The 24,137-nt window shown below is 38.1% G+C and overlaps 3 protein-coding genes across 5 annotated transcripts in view; 2 read left to right on the top strand and 1 right to left on the bottom strand.

Annotated features, from left to right (window-relative positions):
• Nucleotides 1–14,616, top strand: part of ACTL6A (actin like 6A) — a 28,974-nt gene extending 14,358 nt beyond the window's left edge. For both annotated transcript variants that reach the window (XM_042954894.1, XM_042954895.1), the window contains exons 5-14: nt 850–947; nt 3,988–4,082; nt 4,403–4,509; nt 4,607–4,696; nt 6,281–6,342; nt 6,619–6,733; nt 6,889–6,969; nt 8,708–8,803; nt 11,973–12,059; nt 14,143–14,616. In XM_042954894.1, the coding sequence (XP_042810828.1) occupies nt 850–947; nt 3,988–4,082; nt 4,403–4,509; nt 4,607–4,696; nt 6,281–6,342; nt 6,619–6,733; nt 6,889–6,969; nt 8,708–8,803; nt 11,973–12,059; nt 14,143–14,223 (912 nt within the window). In that variant the 3' untranslated portion in view covers nt 14,224–14,616. The remainder of the gene's footprint in view (nt 1–849; nt 948–3,987; nt 4,083–4,402; nt 4,510–4,606; nt 4,697–6,280; nt 6,343–6,618; nt 6,734–6,888; nt 6,970–8,707; nt 8,804–11,972; nt 12,060–14,142) is intronic.
• The window catches only part of MRPL47 (mitochondrial ribosomal protein L47), a 35,867-nt gene continuing 26,324 nt past the window's right edge, over nt 14,595–24,137 (bottom strand). For both annotated transcript variants that reach the window (XM_042954897.1, XM_042954896.1), the window contains exons 5-7: nt 22,346–22,476; nt 19,201–19,296; nt 14,595–15,206 (exon numbers count right to left, since the gene is read on the bottom strand). In XM_042954897.1, the coding sequence (XP_042810831.1) occupies nt 15,083–15,206; nt 19,201–19,296; nt 22,346–22,476 (351 nt within the window). In that variant the 3' untranslated portion in view covers nt 14,595–15,082. The remainder of the gene's footprint in view (nt 15,207–19,200; nt 19,297–22,345; nt 22,477–24,137) is intronic.
• Nucleotides 22,492–23,011, top strand: LOC122230360 (non-histone chromosomal protein HMG-17-like; the record flags this gene model as incomplete). The annotated part of the gene is made up of 1 exon (XM_042956153.1): nt 22,492–23,011. A coding segment is annotated over one exon (396 nt), but the record flags the coding sequence as incomplete, so codon positions are not given.

Genomic DNA, 24,137 nt, shown 5'->3' with positions numbered 1-24,137 from the left:
GTCGGGCTCTGTGCTGACAACTCAGAGCCTGGAGCCTGTTTCAGATTCTGTGTCTCCCTCTCTCTTTCTGACCCTCCCCGTTCATGCTCTGTCTCTCTGTCTCAAAAATAAATAAACGTTTAAAAAAAAAATTAAAGTTTTTATTATTTTAATAATTAAAATATTCAAAGAACAATAACAAAGCACCCTAAATGGGGTTTGGTTATTTATTTTTTCCAGGGATTTATTTAACATTTGAATTCCTTGGGCCACTTCCCATTTGGGTTTATGAATTGTCCCTTGTGCCCCAAAGGCAGAGTGTATCCACTTTTATATTTTCCTCTCCAGGAGAGGAGTCAAATATGGACCTAGGGCTAGAAATTACTAGATCGAGGTCTCTTGTGAAATACATTTGGTACAGAGTCCACAAAGAGCCCAGAAGGCTAGCATAATGATCATAAATTATCAATATTTTGTTACTGTTTTTAACCTCTAGTTTCCTTTATGAGTAGCAACTCTTAAATAGGAGAATTTGGTGGTTTAAAATGACTGGATTGACTCTTAAGATTTAATAATACTTTATAAGAATCCTGATTTTGGTACTGTGGAAAGTCTGTAACCTGTAAAATTCCTAGCAACAATTTTACTTTTTATTAAATAATAAATTTTAAATTATATTTATTAAATTTATTTACAAATAAATATAAATATACACAATTTTCTATGGTATTTCCTATGGTTATTTTCTATGGTATTCTGTTTTTAATGTTTATATTTTTTTAATATAGTGCTGTATTGAATCTTGAGATAAATCAACATTTTAGTTTTTAAACAGTAAATAACTTACATTTCTTTTTCCCTCTTCTCAAGTGGAATACTAGAGCAAAGAGAGAGAAACTGACAGAGTTAATGTTTGAACACTACAACATCCCTGCATTCTTCCTTTGCAAAACTGCAGTTTTGACAGCGTATCCTTGAAAGAGTAACATTCAGCTTTTCTTTAGAAGTAAATGTGGTGGGGCATGTTTTGTTTTCCAAAACCAAAAAAATTATGAGAAGAGTGGAATTATTTTACTTTTTTTTTTTTTTCAAATCTCTTTAGGGTCAGTCTTAATAGGAAACATTGGATTCTCATATCTGTCTTTTGCATTCATTCTGTACCGTATCACACATGACACGGTCTCTGGAAAACTCCCCTATACACTCATGAGAGAGTGACCGTGAAAAAGGCAAATAACATCTTAGTATTACTTTAAAAATTCTTTTGGCTTCTCAAACATTATTGGCCTCAGGACCCTCAGGACTCCTTTACACTTTAACAAATTACTGAGGACCCCAAAAAGATTTTCTTTATGTTGGTTATATCTGTCAGTATTACTGTGAGAAATGAAAACTAAGAATTGGTTTAACATTTATTTATTCACTTAATAATGACAAAAAAAACCCTCCTTAAGGTTAACACAAATAACATTTTTATGAAAAAGATAATTATATTTTCCAAAACAAAAATATTAGTGAGAAGAGTAGTATTGTTTTATCTGACTTCATTGATAGCTGGTTTCTTATATCTGCCAACTTCAGGCTCTGTTCTCTTGACAAGTTAAGCTAGTAAGGAAAGTTTTCTGCTGTCCAAGCTGCATACTGTTGGAGAATGCATTTATCTAAAAATGTAGCAAAATCACAGAACTCTTAGGTGCTGCTCTGATTTTCAAGAATAGATTACTCTCTGGGCACCTGGGTGGCTCAGTCGGTGAAGTGTCCGCCTTTGGCTCAGGTCATGATCTCATGGTTCGTGAGTTCAAGCCCCTTGTCGGGCTCTGTGCTGACAGTGCGGAGCCTGGAGCCTGCTTCGGATTCTGTGTTTCTCTCTCTCTCTCTGCCCCTCCTCCATTCGTGCTCTGTCTCTTTCTTTCTCAAAAATGAATAAACATTTAAAAAATTAAAAAAACAAAACAAAAAAAAGAGTGGATTACTCTCTGTTCTCCATGTTTTTGTTGGTCCCCCTGAAGTCCTGCTCCTGAATAGTATAGCAGTCAGTCAGAGATTTGGGTACCTTTTATACTCTGATTTTGGTTTTCACCCATTTGTGGTTCTCTGGCATCTAGGATTTCTACCTTACGTGTCCAGCTTTTCTTTCAGCCCTGAAGTCCTTTACTGCTCACTCAAGGTGGTAAAATTGCAGTTTTCCACCACTGCTTTCCCAAGCCATAGCCATGGAGCTGGGGAGCATTTTTAGCTATAAACTTCTTACCCCTTCCATTTGCATTTTTATGAGAATAAATTTTGGGTAAATTTTGACTGCTTTTGAACACTTTCCAGAATCTTGAAATGATCATTTAAGATAATTTGTCTAGATTTTATGATTGTTATTTATAGGAAGGTCCACATACCTTCATGCCACTTTTTAGTGTGTTATCACTGTATCTGACATTGTACTTACAGAGCATAAAATTAATGTTTTGTATATAGTTGGCCAGAGGTCAATAAAGTACCAGTAATAGCAAAGATAACTCACCAACCTGTCTTTCTGGCCATCGATTTCATGGATTCTGATCATCCTTACCCATTGCTTGCTTTTCTGCCATTAGCCCTTCATCTCTCTTGACATGCTCTTTCTGGTTTCAGTTACCCATTTTCTTGGTTTCAGGTCCCAGTTACACACTAACAAATTCCAAATCCGTATCTGTTCTGTGTCCCAGACCTTTCTTGTTCGCTGTAGGCCCACAATCAGCTGCCCTAGTAGAACTTTTTCTGTTCTTTGTTTAAGCACTTGAAACTCAGTATGTCTAAAATGGAATTAATCTCTCCCCTCGAATTTATTCCTTCTTCTTCTTTGTAGTTGCCCAGACCAGAAATCTTTCTCTTTAACCCTTCAAATTTAGTCCTTCATCAAGACCGATTTTTCTTCTCCCCACTACCTCTCAGATCCATTTATTTCTCTCCATTGCCACTGCATTATGTGCAAGCTCTTTCCGGGATTACTGCAACCCTTCCTCCTCTCTTCCCTGTTCTTCCCACTGCCATGCTAATGATCTTTGTTAATTGTCAAGCTGCTTTAAGCCAGAATCCTCGTCCACATTCTTTCAGGCTCTGCCGAACTACTTAGACTTCCCTGACCTCAGCATACCCTTGCTTCCTGGCCTTCCCACATATTCCTGTGTTCCCTGTCTTCTCCCTAGCTTACTTGGATTTCCCCAGGATTGGTTAGGTGGCCTCTCCTGTATACCCCTGGGGCACCCTGAGCTGTTATTTTCACAGCTTTCCTGATCTGTACTAAACAGGATATCCTTCAGGGCAGAGTCAGTTTGGGGTCACCTTTTTGTGCCTTCTGTGCACAGGAATGCCAGTGCCAGACGGACTACCCTCCCTTATTAAGCACCAGACTTGTCACTAGGCACATAATGCGCAGTAAATATTTGGTGACCAAGTGCATGGCCCTCCTCCTGATACTGGCTTATGATGTTCACGTGGTATGGGCCTTCTGCAGCTCAGAGCTGTGGAAGATGGGATCTGCCAGTATTTGCTGACTGTTGAATCCACCTGGAATAGCTTTCCCATTGACTTGTGGGAACTGCCACTCAGCTGCCAAACTGCTGAGATGGTTTTTCTTTAATCCTATGTGGAGAATGGTTTTAGTTCCTAGCGCAAATGCCATAGCCCCCCACTGTTTTTACCCACTTTCTGTTGATTTGTTCATTGCTTCTTAATTTGTTTTAAGTCCTTTACTCTGGCTCCAGAGAGTTTGAATGATTGTGCTAATTTTGGCCAGTTTAACAGATGTCTCTCTGGGATAAAAGGTCTCTTTAACTTCCTCTCACCATCATTTCGGAAGTCCTGCCTATTGTTATTTGTCTTTAAGCCAGAGTTTCTTCACACCAATATTTATCCCTAGATTAACACATTTTAAGCCATAATACACATTTAAAAATGCCTTAATGAAATTTTCCCTTTATAATAAACATTATTTTGGAACCTTGATACTTTCTTTTCCTTAATGCTTTATACTAGATTTGCTAATGGTCGTTCCACGGGTCTTATTTTGGACAGTGGAGCCACTCATACCACTGCAATTCCAGTCCATGATGGCTATGTCCTTCAGCAAGGTAATGTATTTAACTAGGGTACACGAGTTAAACAGGAGATGATGTTAGCTGTCATGACAACGTAGACAATGAAATAGAGCAGTGAATTGGACTATCAACTCATATCAGTTTCCAAATAGTATCTCTTTTTTTAGGAGTTTTAAAAAACCTTTAGTATATAACGCATGTTTAAAACTGATGCAAGGCTTCATTCATGCTTAGAGAGATAGTTCAGTTGATTCTACTTGAAAAGATTATTCATATATAAATACACAGAAGAAATTTGTCCCAGGGAGTTTAGTTTTAATGCTGTCTTAGCCTCGTTTAATCTGTTTTCATAGGCATCGTGAAATCCCCTCTTGCTGGAGACTTTATTACTATGCAATGCAGAGAACTCTTCCAAGAAATGAATATAGAACTGATTCCTCCATATATGATTGCATCAAAAGTAGGTGATGCTTGAATTTTCATTTTGGAATTTATCTCCAGCTCCCCAGCCCCATGTCGTGAACTCTCTTAACCTAGCACATGCTCTTGGTACTCAGGAAGCTGTTCGTGAAGGATCTCCAGCAAACTGGAAAAGAAAAGAGAAGTTGCCACAGGTTACAAGGTCTTGGCACAACTACATGTGTAATGTAAGTACCCTTATTTTCTTTACAGGAGTATTACAGGCTCTAAGTTGTGGGGTTTTTTTTGTTTTTTTTTTAAATCTATTTTGAGAGAGAGAGCGAGCGTGTGAGGAAGGGAGGGCAGAGAAAGAGGGAGAGAGAATCCCAAGCAGGCTCTGCACCGTCAAGCGCAGAGCCCAATGAGGGGCTTGAGGGCATGAACTGTGAGATCATGACCTGAGCCGAAATCAAGAGTCAGATGCTTAACTGACTGAGCCACCCAGGCACCACCTAGGCTGTAAGTTTTTGAATAGAATGTGAGCACTTCATATTTTTAATGATATTTTGCAAACAAAATTATTATTTTGAGAAGAAAGGAGTATTTTTGTGTTTGTCAAACTAATTATCTCAACAAACTAGTATATATTCATTTGGATTACTCTGATGAGACCTGGAAGGAACTTTGGTTTTGGAGTAAAAACAAGCATTATGTTATTCTGTACCTTTTTTTTGTCTAAGAAAATGGTTTTAGTCTATAGAGACCTGGTAGTATGGCTCAGTTATGTTTGCTTTAACATCAGTCAGCCATATAAAAAAAGTGTCCTTATTCATAGCAAGGAGCCAGTAAGAGTTTCTTTTACTAAAAAATTCCTCTCTGAACATATACCTTACTGACAGGAGGACAGGTGAGTAAAACCTCTCACACTACAGATATACATTCATTTCTAATAGTAAAAGGATTTGAAAGTCATAATTTACTATGTGAGGGATATATCCTATCTCACATTTTTTTGCACCTAAGATAAAGATTTTTTGTGGGTGTTCAGTAGAAGGAAAAATTGTGAAGTTGATTAACAGTTTGGCCTAGCTATTAGACAGGATTTTTCTTTAGCAGCCCAGAGGTCACATGTATTTCACGGAATTTTTAATTGTTTTAAACTATGTGCAGTCATTAAAAGTTACATATGATGCCATGTATGTGCACATGTATATACATTCAGAAAATGAAATCTTGCCTTTAAGTCTAGGCTTATTTTTAAGGAAAAAATGTTCTGAAACCAGTTTTGTAATGCAGGACTGTGGTAGGTATGGGGGTTTCAGATTGTTTTTATCTCATCAGTGTTCCATAATTGTTGTAATTTAAACATGATATAATTTAGCTTCTAGTTCAAATGCTTAAAATTGGGTTTCTTGATACTCAAGAGTCCTTGCTAGGTAGATTTATAGCCTTGAAATGACATAGCCATCCAGGAATGTGATCCGGTTTCATTAAGAAAAGTATTTTAAATACAATGTTACAAAAGTATAGGAGCGCCTGGGTGGCTCAGTTGGTTGAGCAACCGACTTCGGCTCAGGTCATGATCTCGTGGTCTGTGAGTTCGAGCCCCACGTCGGGCTCTATGCTGACAGCTTGGCCTGGAGCCTGCTTCGGATTCTGTGTCTCCCTCTCTCTCTGCCCCTTCCCTGCTCACGCTCTGTCTCTCTCTGTCTCAAAAATAAAAACATTAAAAAAAAACAAAACAAAAAAAACAGCTCTACAATGTTACAAAAGTATAGATTGCCTGTTTCTAACCATTTCTTAAAAAAATTTTTTTTTTTTTATATCCACAGTGTGTTATCCAGGATTTTCAAGCTTCAGTACTTCAAGTATCAGATTCAACCTATGATGAACAGTATGTCTTCTTGTCTACAAGACTTAAAACAGCTCATTGAAACCTTCATACTAATCTTCTAAACACCAAATACTTATAAATGAGGAAAGAAATTGATTCGTTTTGTTAAAAATTGTGGAGTATGCTTAACTGGTCTAAAAGTAAAAAGTTAAGAAATATTGATTAACATAAAAGAAAGATTCTCACTCTGCTTTCTTACAAGTTGATAATTTCTTAGTTTATAATTTTGAAGAATTTTTTTGGTCTTTTGTTTAATGTTGTTTAATATGTTTTCAGAGTAGCTGCACAGATGCCAACTGTTCATTATGAATTCCCCAATGGGTACAACTGTGACTTTGGAGCAGAGCGGTTAAAGATTCCTGAAGGGTTGTTTGACCCTTCCAACGTAAAGGTGTGAGCACTATTTCATAATCAGCTTGGCCTTTCCTGTGTGTATGCACATCTTGTGTAATTATATAAAACCTACATAAGACCAACTGTAGAGATTTTTGGGTGTGCTGTGTTTGAAGTTCTTCTGTGTGACTACTCATTTTCATTTTGTTGTAGGGATTATCAGGAAATACAATGCTGGGAGTCAGTCACGTTGTCACTACAAGCGTTGGAATGTGTGATATTGACATCAGACCAGTAAGTGTCAGCCTCCTGTTTACGGTATAAAGGTATCTTTTAGGGTAATGAAATGCCCCTGAATCATTATTTAAGTTGGCAACTTTGGCCATTCACTTTGAAGTCCATTTTAGAATGTGTAAAAATATGAAGTATTAGAAAAGGAAAAATGTAAAACTTTAGAGCTACGGTGTCCAGTGTACTAGCTACCAGCCACATGTGGCAATTTAAATTAAAAGAAGTAAAAATTTAAAATTCCGTTCTTCAGTTGCACTAGCCACATTATAAATGTAACCAATGGCTACTGTATGACATGCAGATAGGGAACATTTCTGTCATCACAGGAAGTTCTTTTGGACAGTGCTGTTCTAGAGAGTTCCTAAAATGTGACAAGCCAAAATATATATTATTGATTTTTTTCTATGTAGCAGTTTTGCTGTTTTTATTGTTCAGGAAGGTATGGGTTTAAATTATGTAACTTCTACATGGAGTTTAGTTTAGATGATCTTCGTACCCTTCATAATTTTTGTGTTTTGCCAGGTTTTAAATACTAACTCCATATTATACACATATTAATTATTAGATTGATTATATGTTATTTAAACCCTAGATTCAATTTGTAGCCAACATATGTTGCCTTGGTATTGTTGGAGTTGATTCATTTGCTTAGAGCATAGTACTGATAGCTAGGGGTGTATAAAAACCATGTTGTTTCAAAAAAGACTTTTGGATGACTATGCAAAATGTTTGTTTCAACTAGCCACCTAGCAGGCACTTGCTGCTTCTAAGATGATAGGGATTAAGTATGGAATTTCTTTAGCACAAACTCAAGGCCATTTTGGGGAAGGCAACTGAATTGAATTATACTTACTATAAGCATGTAATAGATAACTTTCTGTTTTTAGTGTGATTTCTCCTCTAGTTAACTAATGTTAATTGCAGAGGAGATGCTTGTTTTCCATTTTTCTTTCAAAAGTTAGATGACTTAGACATCTGGAATACATTTTTAAAATATGAACTTAGCCACTAAAAAAGCATACAGGCTGACATATATATTGATTAACAGGAATTCAGTAAGAACTTAATAAAAAAAAAAAGGCTGACATTAGCTTTCTGATCCAAACATGTAAATTACAGATAAATATACTCATAAGTAGATTGATTTATTTTTTTTTAGGGAGGTATCAGCATGTGGATTTTGAAAAAGTTCCCCATGTGGTTCTGATGTCTAATACCCTGCAAAAGAGAAAGGTCACAGTCATTTTGGCCAGGGATGTTATCAGATTATGCATTATCCATAATAATCATTAAGCAATCTCATTGTCTAATTTTAAATACTGTAACTTCTACATGAGCTTTCTAAGATGAAGCCAATATAAAATATACCTCTAAATATTGGCAGCTATCTGCCAAAAAATTATGCTTGGGTTTTAGAATAATTGCTTTAAGTTAGTGGTTCTTAAACTTTAATGCACATTAGAATCATCTTGAGTTTTAAACAAACTAACAAAACCTTGATCTGGGCTCCGTCCCCAGATTTTTATTTAATTGCCCCCAGGCATTTGACGTTTTATAAATCCCATAAATGAGTTGAATGTGCAGCCAGGACTGAGAGCCATTGGATTCAGCTACTAGGTCTGTATAGAAGTAAAAATATTAAAAAAGAAAGGGTAAATTGTAGAGGAGGACAGTTTTAGTTGTAGTTGTGATTAAAACTTGGAAACATTTGGAACTAATTTGTTTCTGTTTTTTATCTTAGGGTCTCTATGGCAGTGTTATAGTGGCTGGAGGAAACACGCTAATACAGAGCTTTACTGACAGGTTGAATAGAGAGCTCTCTCAGAAAACTCCCCCAGTAAGTTGTTTGTTCTTTAGTGGTATTCTTCAGTCACAGGTATCCTCATCGCTGGTGTAGTCTTATAGATAAGGTTTGTTTTTCAGTAGTCGATTGATATTCTGTGTGTGCTTGATACAGTGTTACTTAAATAAAGTTAATATCCCTTGTTAACCAAATTTTCATAGATGACATCTTTTGGTTACTCTTGTACTATTTGAATCTTTTATTTGTTGACTTCATACTTAAGTACCTATAGTGTGCTAGGCACTAGGGCTGTAAATACAGTCCCTGCCCACTAAAGGCTCAGTCTGCTAGGATGAATAGCCATGTAAAAATAAAGATAATGTGCTAAGTGGTTCAGTATGTCATGAATGAGACACTCTAGGGAACACTGTGGAGCAAGCAGTTAACTCCCTCATGAAGAAGCTGTTTGAAGGAATAGGAGTTCAGCTGGTTGGTAATTTATGAAAGAACATCTAGGTGGAAGTTATACCATGTGCAGAATATGAAGGGAGGATGGCATATTCCAGTACTTCAAAGTAGCTGGCTTGTAGTCTGCAGAAGTGGGAAGAGTGATATGGCTGGAAAGATGGATGATGTATTGATTTCCTAGGGCTGCTGTAACGAAATACCACAAACTAAAGTAGGTGGCTTCAAACAACAGATAATTTATCCTTTCTCCATTCTGGAAGCTAGAAGTCTGAAATCCACATGTCCACAGGGCCATGCTCTCTCTGAAATGTAGAGCTGAGAATTCTTCTTTTCCCTCTTCTTAGCATCTGATGGTTTGCCAGCAATCCTTTGTTGTTTCTTGGATTGCAGCTCCAACACTTCAGTCTGTCTCCATTGTCAGAGGGCATTCTCTCACAGATCTGTCCTCTTTATTATAAAAACTCCAGGGAGGTGCCTGAGTGGCTCGGTTGGTTAGGCATCTTGACTGTGGCTCAGGTCATGATCTCATGGTTCGTGTGTTTGAGCCCTGTGTTGGGCTCTGTGCTGACAGCTCAGAGCCTGGAGCCTGCTTCAGATTCTGTGTCTCCCTCTCTCTGTCCCTCCCCCACTAGCTCCCTTTCTCTCTCTCTCAAAAATAAACATTAAAAAAACCCCAAAACTCCACAGTCATATGGGATTAAGAACCCACTCTGCTCCAGTATGACCTTATCTTTTTTTTGTTTTAATTAATGTTTATTTATTTCAAGAGAAAGAGTGCAAGTGGGAGAGGGGCAGAGAGGGGGGCGGGGAGAGAGAATCCCAAGCAGGCTCCTTGCTGCCAGAGGAGAGCCCAATGCAGGGCTTGATCCTGTGAATCATGAGATCATGACCTGAGCCAAAATCAAGAGTCAAGACACTCAACCAACTGAGCCATCCAGGTACCCCACCAATATGACCTTATCTTAACTTGTATCCTAATTACATCTGCAAAGAACCTATTTCTGAATTATGTCACATTCACAGGTACCAGGGATTAGAACTTCAACATATCTCTTTGGAGGACACTGTTCCACCCACACAGTTGGGTATCAGGTCATGTTGCTTATTAATAGGGAACTTACAGGATAAAATTTGGCAGGGGACTGCAGAGCTCCTATGTTTTAAAAAGATCACTGGGTGCATTGTGACAACTTTTAAAAGGATTAGAAGAATGTGGTTTGGGGAGAAAGTCTGGTACCCATTGATAACAGAGTAGTAGTCATAATCTTTATTTAAAAAAAAAAAAAATGTTTATTTTGAGAGAGAAAGAGAGAGAATGCACAAGCAGGCAGGGCCAGAGAGAAAGGGAGAGAGAGAGAATCCCAAGTAGGTTCCACACTGTCAGCACATAGCCTGACACAGGGCTCGATCTCACAAATCATGAGATGACCTGGGCCGAAATCAAGAATCAGATGCTCAACCCACTGAGCCACCCACACTCCCCTAGTCATAATCTTTAGATTTTAAAACTTTTATCAAGTAGTTTTTTGTATGATACTTTGTATTAGTTATTACATTAAAGGAAACTTAGGGGTTACATGGATCCTAATAGTATCTGTAGAATTTGTATATTTGGCAGTCTTTTTGTTTCTCATACAAAGGAACATTTTACATATGGCACATTTTTGTAATTGTTAAGTTGTTATGTAAATACTGATATAGGCACAAGATTGACACTTGAATTGTATTTACTACATTCTTGGAGATATAGTCTGATCTGGAATAGAACTTAATTATAATACTAATCATTAGGTTTGATAATAAGCCCCAGAATAACAAATACAGACCTGGGCTGTCCAAGGTCTTGGTCAAGAGCAGTTAGATATTATCCATCTCATTTAGGAGACAATTAAAAATAGATGAAATAACAGGAAAAAATTCCATTGCAACAGATACCAAGCAGTTCCTCATCTACAAAAATCCATATTCATCCCTCCTGCTCCCAGCACCCTCTCCTCCCATATCACTTATTTTACTCCTGAAACATATACATTTATTTCACTGTTGAATGAACACAAACTATGTGTTCATATAAAATAATAGAGTATCAACAATTTAAGAACTATCCCTGGAAACAAAGTCCTAGGTAGGGGGAAAATCTCTTGATGTAGGGAGACAGGAAGCAATAGTACTGAGCCACAAAACCATGTTTATCAAGAGAGTGTGAGTTCAAAACATAAACACTCATTTGGGAGGAAACCAGTTATGAATAAAAAACCTGAGATCTAATGTCTGCATTTTGATGTGGAAGTGGAGGAGTGGTGGGAGTGACCTAAGATAGGAGGAATTAGGATAAGATACTAAAAAAGTAGTTAGAAAGGTGAGGACTATAGAAAGGGTGGCAGGTTGGGACAGTAATGGTATTTGGTATTGGAAGAAATGGAATACCACATGAAGCACTTAGCACGATACCTGATTTATAGGTAAGTGTTAAGTATGTGTTTGCTGTTATTCTAGGGTATCGTTGTGAATGCCATACTCTTTAGTATGCAGTTTTCTAAGGTTGATGTAATTATTAAATATTATACATTAAAAACCATAAAGTACTTTCTATATAGTAATTCAAACTATGCCTACTATTAGCCTAGCTTTTGCAAAATAATCACGTGTAACTGGTGTTTGAACCAATTGTTAAGTCCTCAAAGTTGAATTTTTTGAATTGAGTCACCTGTTTTACTTGATTGTCCTAATACTTATTCTTCCCTCTCTATTTTAGAGTATGCGGTTGAAATTGATTGCAAATAATACAACAGTAGAACGGAGGTTTAGTTCATGGATTGGTGGCTCCATTCTAGCATCTTTGGTTAGTAAACTACTTTGAAAAATAGTCTTATTGAATGATTTAAGTGTACCAGTGAATATAAACTAAGTTTAGTAAAAAGACTAAAAATAATTTCAGTGCATCATTTATCTTTGTATAACTATCAAATGAATTACATGTTCTAATTTAACAAAATGCTTTAGTGCCTTATCAGTTGCTATTTGTCAGCCTCATTTCAGTTTCCCTTCTCAAAGGTGGGGATTCTACTAACATATTTGTGCCCTTTCATACTCCCATTGGAACTGGTCAGGACTTAAATCATTCCTTCTCAGGTTCTGGTTGTTCCCTGGCCTCTTGGTGAGGTTGAGGAAGTCAGGAGTTGGTTCTTGGGGCAAATGGTTGAAGTCACGTTGCTCAGATGGGTGCCTACCTTGAATCAGGAGGAAGAGTCCTTGTATTTATCTGCACCCTAGACTTGGGGAATTTCCCCTTCACCTCAGAGCAGCCAAAGTAAATGTCAGGAAGTACTTCTTTTTTTTTCTTTTTTTCTCTTTTGAGAGCAAGAGAGAGAGGGCACAAGTGAGCGAAGGGGCAGAGAGAGAGAGAGAGAGAGAGAGAGAGAGAATCCCAGGAGGGGAAGAGAGAGAAATGGGGCTTGCCTGAAGCAGGGCCTGTTTTTGTTTTTTAGCGGAAGCAGGGCTGGTTGGTGTCTACCTGATGCGGGGTTCGATCTCATGAACTGTGAGATCATGACCTGAGCCAAAGTCAAATGCTTAACTACTGAGCCACCCAGGTGCCTTCATGAAGTATTTCTATTAAACAATTAAAAAAAAAAATTTTTTTTAACATTTATTTTTGAGAGAGACCGAGCACGAGCAGTAGAGGGGCAGAGAGGGAGATACAGAATCCGAAGCAGGCTCCAGGCTCTGAGCTGTCAGCACAGAGCCCAACGTGGGGCTTGAACCCACAGACCCTGAGATCATGACCCAAGCCAAAGTCGGACACTTAGACAACTGAGCCCCCCAGGAGCCCCACTCCTAAACCTTTTTAAGCTAGTAAAAGTTTATAATAATACATGAGTGTATTATTATACATAAATGTATTATAGACATAAGTGTCTATGTATTCTATTTCCAATCTTTTAATAGATCTTAGATCAAAGCTGGATACCACTGCAAGTCCACTTGAATAGAGTTAATCTTAGAGAATGGATTTCTCCTGCTTATATGTTTTATTTTTAATGTAGCCTAGGTTTCTTCCTTCTTGGTTATTTTTCTTTCCATCTTCTATAGTGCTTATGCACTATATTTATTGTGTGTTCTTATAAAACTTTATCCTACTCCTGATGAGCACTTTTGAGGGTTTTTTGTTTTTTTTTTTTAAGTTTTATGTTTATTTTTGAGAGAGTATGAGCCAGGGAGGGGGCAGAGACAGAATCCCAAGCAGGCTCCTTGCTGCCAGCGCAGAGCCTAATACAGGGCTCGAACCCATGAACCATGAGCTCATGACCTGAGTTGAAATCAAGAGTCAGACACTTAATTGACTGAACCACCCAGGCACCCCAAGCACTTCTGAGTTCTAAATGCTGCCGTTAAGTGTTAGAACATCAATTCTGTACTGGGAGGAAACCTTCCGATAGTTTCTATTGTTGGCTCAGGTTGGCACCAAGCCATCATAGCTAAACCATCCATCTTCCTTTCACAGCCATTTTCTAAATCCTCATGACAGTTTAATAGGTATAGAAAGACTTATTATTCTTTCTAAATCATGTTTCTGGGTGTTCTAGAGGAGGGCAGAAATAAGGGAATAAGGGAGTACTATTTGGGGGAGGGGCTTAAGCGTTCTGCAAAGATCAGTTGTTTGTTTATTTTTTGAGAGACAGAGTGTGAGCAGGGGAGGGGCAGAAAGGGAGTCACAAAATCCAGAGCAGGCTCCAGTTTCTGAGCTATCAATAGAGAGCCTGACGTGGGGCTTGAACTCACGAACAGTGAGATCATGACCTGAGGCGAAGCTGGATACTTAACCGAGCCATCCAGGCGCCCCAAAATCAGTTATGAAAAAGATAATTTAAAAAGTGTTTTCTAACAAAAAGGCACAATATGTAATTTTTCTTTCCATTTTACAGGGCACCTTTCAACAGATGTGGATTTCCAAACAAGAATATGAAGAAGGAGGGAAGCAGTGTGTAGAAAGGAAATGCCCTTGAGGAGAGTTACCAGACCTCTGCCTTCCCGTGTCACCTTAAGTTCCACAGCTTTAGTGTACTCAGGAAAAGAGTGACCATCTTTTGTAGAATGTTTATACATTTTTGCATATTTCAATTTCCACTTAAATTTTTTAAGGCTTTAACTGGCTCTATAAATTAAGATAAGTTTGTGCTTTCCTTGAAATGCACTTATTCTTATTACAAGCATTTTATAATTTTGTATAAATGTCTATTTTCTCTAAATATTTTGCTTTCAGTAAAATGCTTTTCAACTCTGTTTAGTATATTAATTACCAGTGATTGGTAGAATTGGTTTTTATTGACTAGTAAAATTTACTGCCTATGCTTTTTACCTTAGGCTTGCAAAATTAAATAAAAGTTATTAGCCATTCCAGAAATGCTTTTTTGAATTATTGTTGTGTTGTGACTTAACTACTTTAAGTTTTACTAAACGTATTTATATTATTGAGTGAAAGTACTCATTGTTTATTAAAAGTAATGTCCACACCCCCTTCAAATGCTATTAATATAATAGTAGAAATGTTACCTGAATTCCAAAAATGACCTTACTGCCTTTGCTATTGCAGTTGACATCACTTTCCCACTCTAAGGTACAGGTGATGTTAAAGTTTGCTTAGATGTCAGAATTTTTAACTTCCAGAGTTAGCATGCCAAATATTAACCCTTAAACCAGTTGAGATAGTCATTTAACTAAAAACACAATTTAACCGTTAAAACAGTTGAGATAGTCATTTAACTAAAAACACAATTTCTTTATAAATTACTTAATACATATTTACTTTTGTATATAGATTGTTATCCAAGGAAAACAAAATAGTAACTTCAGAATTCAGACATCTTAGACAACACTTGACTTCTGGGCTTCAGAATGACGTGGAAACTTTTCCTGAAGAAATTTTTCTTTCTTTTTCTCTAAACTTTTCTTCCTTGCTTCAATGCGGGCTTGTTTCTCAATTCTCAATCTAGAATAAAAGCATAACACCAATTTATACAAAAATATTTCCCTGTTACTCAATATTCTCAAAGGATATCCAAATCAATTACTTAAAAGCCTCAGTAATGCTAGTCTCCGTATTAGGTGTGTCATGTGTATTATTATTATTATTAATTTTTTTTTTAAAGACTTTATTTTTAAGTAATGTCTTTACCCAACAAGGGACTCACAACCCCAAGATCAAGAGTTGCATGCTCTACTGACTGGGCTAGTCAGGTGTTCCCATGTATGTTATTAAACTTGAATAATCACTGTAAACCTACATAAGTCAAAGATAAACTTAGAATCAAAAGCATTTGTAACCCTACACCAATTCTTCCTATTTCCTACATAGAAAGAAATGAACAGATCTTAAGAGCCTATAGCAGACTGGGCTACCTTTTCTCCTCTTTTAAAAACACCAGTTTTATTGAATACAATATTTTTTGTATCCTGTGATACATCCTGAGACTTTTTTGAATTCCTTCATTCCAAATACCTCAGTCTACCATATCATTTTCCCTACAACAAAGAGAATAAAATTATGCTAAGAGATGATGGTTAGGTGCTAGACTGGTCCCTATGTGAGTGTGCATTCCAGAGCAGGAAGCATTTGTGCCTCAGCTAAATTATTTTGACCTCTAGGGTCACTTAAGACAAAGTTGCAAATGATAAATTAATAGATGCCAAGCCACTACTGTACTTAAGACAAGATTTTGCAGGATATTTTATTGATCACTAGGCATGAGTATATTTTAAAACAACATAAGAGATCATAGTGAGTAACTTACTTAGTATGGTCACAGAAATTTGAGCCAAGAATTCTATTTGGGTGAAGACCAACATAGGTGTGTACTTTAAAAATATAAGCTATTTTGTAAATTAAGTATAAAGATCAAGCAAAGCTGAAATCAGATTACTCATGATAGTCCTCAGTCTTTGCTCCAACTAAATTTTGGCCATTAAAAAAAATAAGCCCATAAAAATACAGAATAAAGGTTTGCTATTCTGATTTTTTTTGATGTTAATTTTTGAGAGACAGCATGCATGAGCGCAGGAGGGCAGAGAGAGGAGGAGACAGGATCTGAAGTGGGCTCTATACTGACAGCAGCGAGCTGGAAGCAGGGCTCAAACTCATGAACCATGAGACCATGACCTGAGCCAAAGTTGGACATTTAACTGACTGAACCACCTTGGCGCCCCAAGGTTTGCTATTCTTAAGAATATTCAGAAGATTATGATGCATGCCCTGAAGGTAAGGCTAAAAAAGATAGGTTCAAAAATAGAACAATTAGGACATGTATTAGGCCTGTAAAAGCAACACTGGATTCATAAATTCTCATAGTTGTTTATAGCTTCACCTTATATGACTAAGGGACAAAAGGACCAATGGCACGGTAGGTCTGGAGAAGTTTTAGAGGAAAAAAAAATGCAGTTAAATTTCTTCAACTGCTTAGTATCTGAACTGGGCCTTAAAATGTGAATGGTGGACGGGGCACTTGGGAGGCTCAGTCAGTTAAGCACCTGACTTTGGCTCAGGTCATGATCTCACTGTTCATGAGTTCGAGCCCCACATTGGGCTCTGTGCTGACAGCTTGGAGCCTGGAGCCTGCTTCAGATTCTAGATCTCCCTCTCTCTCTCTGTTCCTCTCCCACTCATGCATTCTCAATCTCTCTCAAAAATAAAGATTAAAAAAATTTTTTTAAATGTGAATGGTAGAAGGATTTCAGAGCTGTACATAAAAGAGGGGAAAATGAGCAAGACTGTTTAGGAAACAAGGAGAAAGGTCTGACTTTGATGAGGGTAAGCAGGTAAGACTTAAATTGTGGGAACCCTGGGTGGGAAGGAGTTTGGATTTATCTGTAGACAAGAAGCAACTATAGGTTTCTGAACAGGTTATGTGATAAAAAGGTTTGAGGAGAATTAGCCAGGAAGCAGTATTTGAATGGACTGGAGTGAGGAAAAGGTTCAATAATTCATCTTGATGAAAAGGGAGGGCACCAGGGCAGAGAGTGGGAGCACAAAGGACAGATCCTGGAGACCTTCTGCAGGAAGAATGAAATCAAGGACTGACTGCTTCTAGGGCACTGATGATGAAAAATGCCCATGTAGAATGGATATACTATTTAAGGGGTACTGGACCTCATTCCACTGGTGGTGGTCCCCCCACCTCTACCCTCCCATCAAGCAATTCTCAGACACCAGCAGAATGAGCAAAAGTTCAATTCCATTCTGACACTACGTGGAGATCGTGTCAGAGGTTGTCACACATGCTTCTTAACCAACGACTTGCCACAGATCAGACATTCCCACAACTCCCTCTTTGGACTTCAGACAGCAGTCACAAGTCCAGGCTGTTACCTGTACTTTAAATCAGAGGCTACCAAGACCTCCTCCGTGGGTTCGATTAATTTGCTAGAGTCACTCACAGAACTCAGGAAACCCCTTTATTCACTATTATGGATTTATTATAAAAGGATATAAACTCAGGAGTAGCCAGACATGAGGTACACAGGATAAGGAGTGGGGAGAGGGCATGAGGCTTCCATGCCCTCTTCTAGGCACCCCACTCTCCTCCAGTCTCCATATGCTCACCAACAGAAAAGCTGCCTGAACCCTATCCTTTTTACAGAGGCCTCATTACACAGCCACGGTCGATTAAAGCAAATCATTGTCCACTGGCTACTGATTCACCTCCAGCCCTGTTCCCCTCTCCAGAAGTCAGGCTGTGGGACTGAAAGTTTCAACCATCTATTCCAAGTTGGTTCCTCTAGCAATTAGCCCCCATTCTTAGGTGCTCCCCAAAAACCATGTCATTAACATAACAAAAGATACCACCCCACCCACACCTAGAAAATTCCAAGGGTTTTAGGAGTCCTGTGTCAGGAACAAGGAGGAAGACCAAATATATGTACCTTTTATTATAAATCACATCACAAAGATAAAACTGAAAATGAGGAGAGGCAGCTGGTTTAATGGGGAAGATAAAAATTTTTAATTGTGTTTCTAAAATGTACCAAGACACCTTAAAGCCAGTTTAAAGATATATTTTTTATTCCTGTTTAAATTATTTTTTTAAGTGTTTTTATTTGTTTGGTATAGAAACAAGCTCTTGGGAGAGAACATCAGTTTTTAAAGAACTCTTGATGAAAGTAGATTGTATTATCTAAGGCAGTTGTTACAAGCTATGGTTTTTGTGCTGCTAGAATTTCCTTCTTAAATTTCCAGCTGCTTTCCTGCTTGAATTCTGACCTCTAGCACCTTTAGCCAGTAACTTTGAAGTTTTCCCCACCCAGCTTCTCTCAGCAGCCACAGACAGCCATGGAAGTTGAGTAGCATGCTTGCCCTGAAACCACAAACTTGTAATTCTCTCCCCTTCCAACTTCAATTTGGTTTCTGTCTGCTTTTGGATGTGGATCCAGTGTTCTAAAATAGCCATTTTCTAAAATCTTTCATTTTTATAATTATTAGCTGGGGGCTCGTGGGACCACTTCACTCCTCTATAATAGAAACCCTATAATAAACCTCATGCAGAAAAAAAATTGTTGTAGTAAATATTTGGAAACCACCATTCTGCAGGGTAACATGACTGCAGACATAATGCAGCAGGCTCGTCTCCTCACCCTAGCCCCTTTTCATTTCATCAACCTTGCAGTAACATGAGCTCATATCTTATGTAACCAAAGTATTTAGACCTTCCTTTTCACATTACAGAAAGACTTAGTAACGTACTTACATACAGACTGATGAATAGAAGGCAATAAAACTTTTTGAAAGGATATACACTAGAATGTTAAGTTATTTTTGGATGATGAGATTATGTAAGATTTTAATTTCATCTTTTCTACCCAATTTTTCTATTTTTTTCCACAATACACATGTATTACTTATGTAAAAGCTTATTACTTATGTAAAAGCTTAACTTGTGTTATCTGATATAAAGGTAAGTTGTGTTACTAAAGGGTATTTGGGTTGTGCTCACCTCATAAAACGTTCCACATAGGGCATTGCGAAGAATCGTTTCCTGTTGTATCTTTTATTTAGGTACCAAGGTATAGGCCACTGCTTGAACTTGTGCCTGCCAAGAAAGCAAAGAGATATTGCCTTAATAGAAGATATTTCATACATTTTTTCATTTTTTACAAACAGAGTTTTAGCCATCTTTGAGCTAAATATATTTTCAATAAAATGAGATGTAATTGGCTCTTAAAAGATTTTTACAATTTTTATAAATTATGAAATACTCTAAACTTAGAAAAAAGTACAGACATGAACCCACTGAGTTCATGAGTGTATGTATGTTTTGCAATGTCTGCTTCAGATCACTTTTGAAAAAATATATATAAAAACTTAAAGATACAGGTTAAGTTCTGTATTTCCACAGCAGCTCTGAGCCATACACTGGAGTGTATCACTACCAGATGTAGTTCATACTTTTACTCCATACATATGTATGTATGTACTTATTTTATATACACATGTATATATATACATACATAACAATATATAATACATACAAGTGTATGTATAGTTTTTTGCTTTTAAATTATAAATAAATTGCACCAACTGATGTAGGTATCTACATTTATCTCAACACAATGAAACCTAAAAAATCATAATGTTGAGCGGGAAAAAGAAAGTTGTGAATTCATACTATATATAACATTCATTTGAAAGTACTTCAATGAAAAAAGTAACAAAAGGATTAATTTCAGGCCATTTAACCAATCTTTTCTGATTGGTTAAATCCAGGATTAATCTGTAATATTAGAAGCCAAAGTTCCAATCTCTTCATAATTTCAGCTTTTACTATATAATGTGACAGTGCCACAAGAAATATGGACCACTGCTTTAAGCAGGATAGATAACGGTACTGTATTTCCCTCAGTTCATCAGGATGACAATCTACTACTCCTCAATAGACAAGGGCATGACGTGTCCAAAAAGTAATGTCCGATATTACTGCCACATGTTCTTTTGATAGAAAAAAAAAATTTAGATGAAATGTTTTTAAGAAGGAGCTCTGCATTTAAAAGGCTACCTTAAATATTATAACATGGAATAAAAAATTAGGGAAAAGGTACTGGAATTAATAATGTTTGAGTTAATAAGCTATGTTGGAAAGATGATATAATTACTACTTTGTTTAGCTCTGGAAAAGTTAAAAAGCAAAATTTTAAAAACCTAGAAGAGATTAGCACTCATACAGATTCTCTCCTCTATCCTCACCCTTCCCTAACTGACCTCAATTGTAATAATCCAAATAAAAATTAGAAAATAAAGTTTCTAGTTAGACATTTTGGTAATTTCTCTTTTCTGTATTGGATTATACCATTACAGACATACAGCTACTCCCCTACATTTTGCTCCAAGCAGCCCTATTACTGCAAACTCAATTTAAAAAGACTACCAGGTACACCTGGGTGATTCAGTCAGATGAGTGTCCAACTCTTGATTTCGGCTCTGGTCATGATCCCAGGGTTGTGAGATTAAGCCCCATGTCGGGCTCCGTGGAGCCTGGGGAACCTGCTTGAGATTCTCTCTCCCTCTTTCTCTCTCTCTCTCTCTCTCTCTCTGCCCCTCCCCCCAACTTGTGCACTCTCTCTTTAAAAAAAAAAAAAAGAGCCTATCAAATGAACAAGCACTACTATGTGTTATAATTTCGAGAGTACAGGGAGGGTCTCTTATTTTGCTATGCCTCTTTTGCTGACCAACATTTAAAAATTCTACTAAGTATGCTTCCTTTTAGCAGCTCAACCCAAATGTAAATAAAGCCCTGAAGACAGAGACTACACTGGGTCTCCACATTTATTTATACCTCAGTTTGAATGTTTATTATCAGATCCTTTCCCAGGGTCTGACAGGACTTCGGGAGCTAGACACAGGGGACAAAAGGTGGAAAGACTAATGAAAATAAACAGTTTCATAATTTGAACTAGGGCTTATCCTGATACGGCAGCAATGCTTTTTTTGAAAAGGGTTCATGTGGCCTTATTCCCTGAAAACTCTTTTTTTTTGAGAACTTTTTTTTAATCTCAAGTTCTTTTTAATTAAAAAAATTTTTTTATTGTTTATTTTTGAGAGAGAGACAGAGCGTGAGCTGGGGAAGGGCAGAGAGAGAGGGAGACACAGAATCCCACGTAGGCTCCAGGCTCTGAGTTGTCAGCACAGAGCCCGACACGGGGCTCAAATTCACGAATCATGAGATTATGACCTGAGCCGAAGTTGGCAGCTTAACCAACTGAGCCACCCAGGCACCCCTAATCTCAAATTCTTAATGGGCAGGTGCATGTCCTAAAATTAGCTTCATGGTGTTTATTAATGCTCTATAATTCTATGTGCATATGTACATTTCTCTGGGTAAAAGATCTATAACTTTCACCAGATTCCCAAAAGGTCACATGATTGACAGAAGATTAAGCACCACTGTTATAAAGAACCTACAGGGGCACCTGGGTGGCTCAGTCGGTTGGGCGTCCGACTTTGGCTCAGGTCATGATCTCACAGCTTGTGAGTTCAAGCCCTACATTGGGTTCTGTGCTGACAGCTCAGAGCCTGGAGCCTGCTTCAGATTCTATGCCTCCCTCTCTCTGTGTCCCTCCCCTGTTGTACTCTGTCTCTCACTCAAAAATAAATAGATAACGGGGCGCCTGGGTGGCTCAGTCGGTTAAGCGTCTGACTTCGGCTCAGGTCATGATCTCGCGGTCCGTGAGTTTGAGCCCCGCGTCGGGCTCTGTGCTGACCGCTCAGAGCCTGGAGCCTGTTTCAGATTCTGTGTCTCCCTCTCTCTCTGACCCTCCCCTGCTCATGCTCTGTCTCTCTCTGTCTCAAAAATAAATAAACGTTAAAAAAAAATTAAAAAAAAAAAATAAATAAATAGATTAAAAAAATTAAGAAGTAAAAAAAACTAAAAATAATTGAATCATGAGAATGGGGTGCCTGGGCTACCAAATAAAGCTACCTTCATTCATATCTTGGGGTTCCAAAGGGGTCTGGGGACTTCTGTTTACATTAGATACATCTGTAATAAATTTCATGTGAGAGTTTTTGTAAAAGATACCGGACAGGAGAATAGGGCATGAGATTTCCACTCTCATCTTAGAAAAACCACAGTGGAAACTATGTACCAGATGATTCTTCCAAAGATGTCTCTTCTCCAGGCACCAGGTCTAGCTTTTTCTTGACCAGTCTGAAGAAGTCTTAGGGCATCCTCTCTTTCCTGGACAACTTTATCTAAGGCATCCATGGAATCTATTACCTGGTAAGAGATTAGGAAGATACAATTTCAACAATCACCTACAACAGAAAGGTGGGGAGAAGGACCCCGGGCTCCACCAAAGTTTGTGCTCCACTGAATCCCCACATCCAGCGCCTATGCCCTGCCACAGTCACCACCATACCCAAGAGAAAGAATGAAGGGGATGCTAAAGGACATAAAGCCAAGGTGAAGGATGAGCCACAGAGAAGATGTGCAAGATTTCCTGCTAAACCTGCTCCTCCAAAGACAGAACCCAAACCTAAAAAGGCCCCTGCACAAAAGGGAGAGAAGGTACCCAAAGGGAAAAAGGGGAAAGCTGATGCTGGCAAGGATGGGGATGGCCCTACAGAAAACAGAGATGCCAAAACAGACCAGGCACAGAAAGCTGAGGGTGTTGGAGATGCCAAGTGAAGTGTGTGATTTTTGATAACTGTGTACTTCTGGTGACTGTACAGTTTGAAATACTATTTATCAAGTTTAATAAAAATGCAGAATTGTCTTCTACTTAAAAAAAAATTTTTTTTTAATATTTATTTATTTTTGAGAGAAAGAGAGACAGAGCATAAGCAGGAGAGGGGCAGATAGAGAGGGAATTGGAAGCAGGCTCCAGGCTCTGAGCTGTCAACACAGAACCCAATGCGGGGCTCGAACTTGTGGACCATGAGATCATGACCTGAGTGGAAGTCGGACACTTAACCAACTGAGCCACCCAGGTACCCCGTGTTTTATTTTTTTTTAAGCTATGTTGTTAGCACAAAGAACACTTCATTGTTGTTTTGAGGGAGGGCATATGTCACTAACAGAGTATCTCCAAAGCTAGATTGATACAAGGGGAAAAACACCCTTCCCTTCTAGTTTTGAGAAACTTCCTCCTGGTTCCTAGGAGGAGGGATTCCTTGATGTCAACCCACATTAGCCACCTTGGCACAAATGCCTTGTGGTGTGGAAAAAACTAAAATTCATTAAAAAAATTCTTTTTGGGGGCGCCTGGGTGGCTCAGTCGGTTGAGCGGCCGACTTCAGCTCAGGTCATGATCTCGCGGTCCGTGGGTTCGAGCCCCGCGTCAGGCTCTGTGCTGACAGCTCGGAGCCTGGAGCCTGTTTCAGATTCTGTGTCTCCTTCTCTCTCTGACCCTCCCCCATTCATGCTCTGTCTCTCTCTGTCCCAAAAATAAATAAATAAAAAATAAAAAAAAATTCTTTTTGGATGCTTTTTATTTTTGAGAGAGGGACAGTGAGCAGGAGAGAGAGAGGCAGAGAGAGGGAGAGAATCCCAAGCAGGCTCCATGCCATTAGTGTAGAGCCTGACACAAGGCTCGATCCCACGAACCCGTGAGATCATGACCTGAGCTGAGATCAAGAGTTGGACACTTAACCAACTGAGCCACCCAGGTGCCCTGACACAGATGTTCCTACCTGATTGGCAGCTGCTGCTATTACAGAGAATGGAATATCAGTCTACCCTGATCCTACTCTCCAATGATCCATCAAGATGCAAGAAGATCCTACTGGAACCCCTATTTATTTTTATCTCTTTCTTTTAACATTTCTATTGAAGTTTAAAATGTATACAGTAATATATTAGCAGGGCAAAATATATTCTTTATAAATAAATATTCACCTTTGGGGACTCTAATGACAGATGAGCTAAATTTTTTCATA

The sequence above is a fragment of the Panthera leo genome, chromosome C2 (genome assembly GCF_018350215.1).
Source record: "Panthera leo isolate Ple1 chromosome C2, P.leo_Ple1_pat1.1, whole genome shotgun sequence".
Lineage (NCBI taxonomy): Eukaryota > Metazoa > Chordata > Mammalia > Carnivora > Felidae > Panthera > Panthera leo.
Note: the sequence above shows the minus strand (reverse complement) of the source record. Positions and strands in the feature narration are given on the sequence as shown.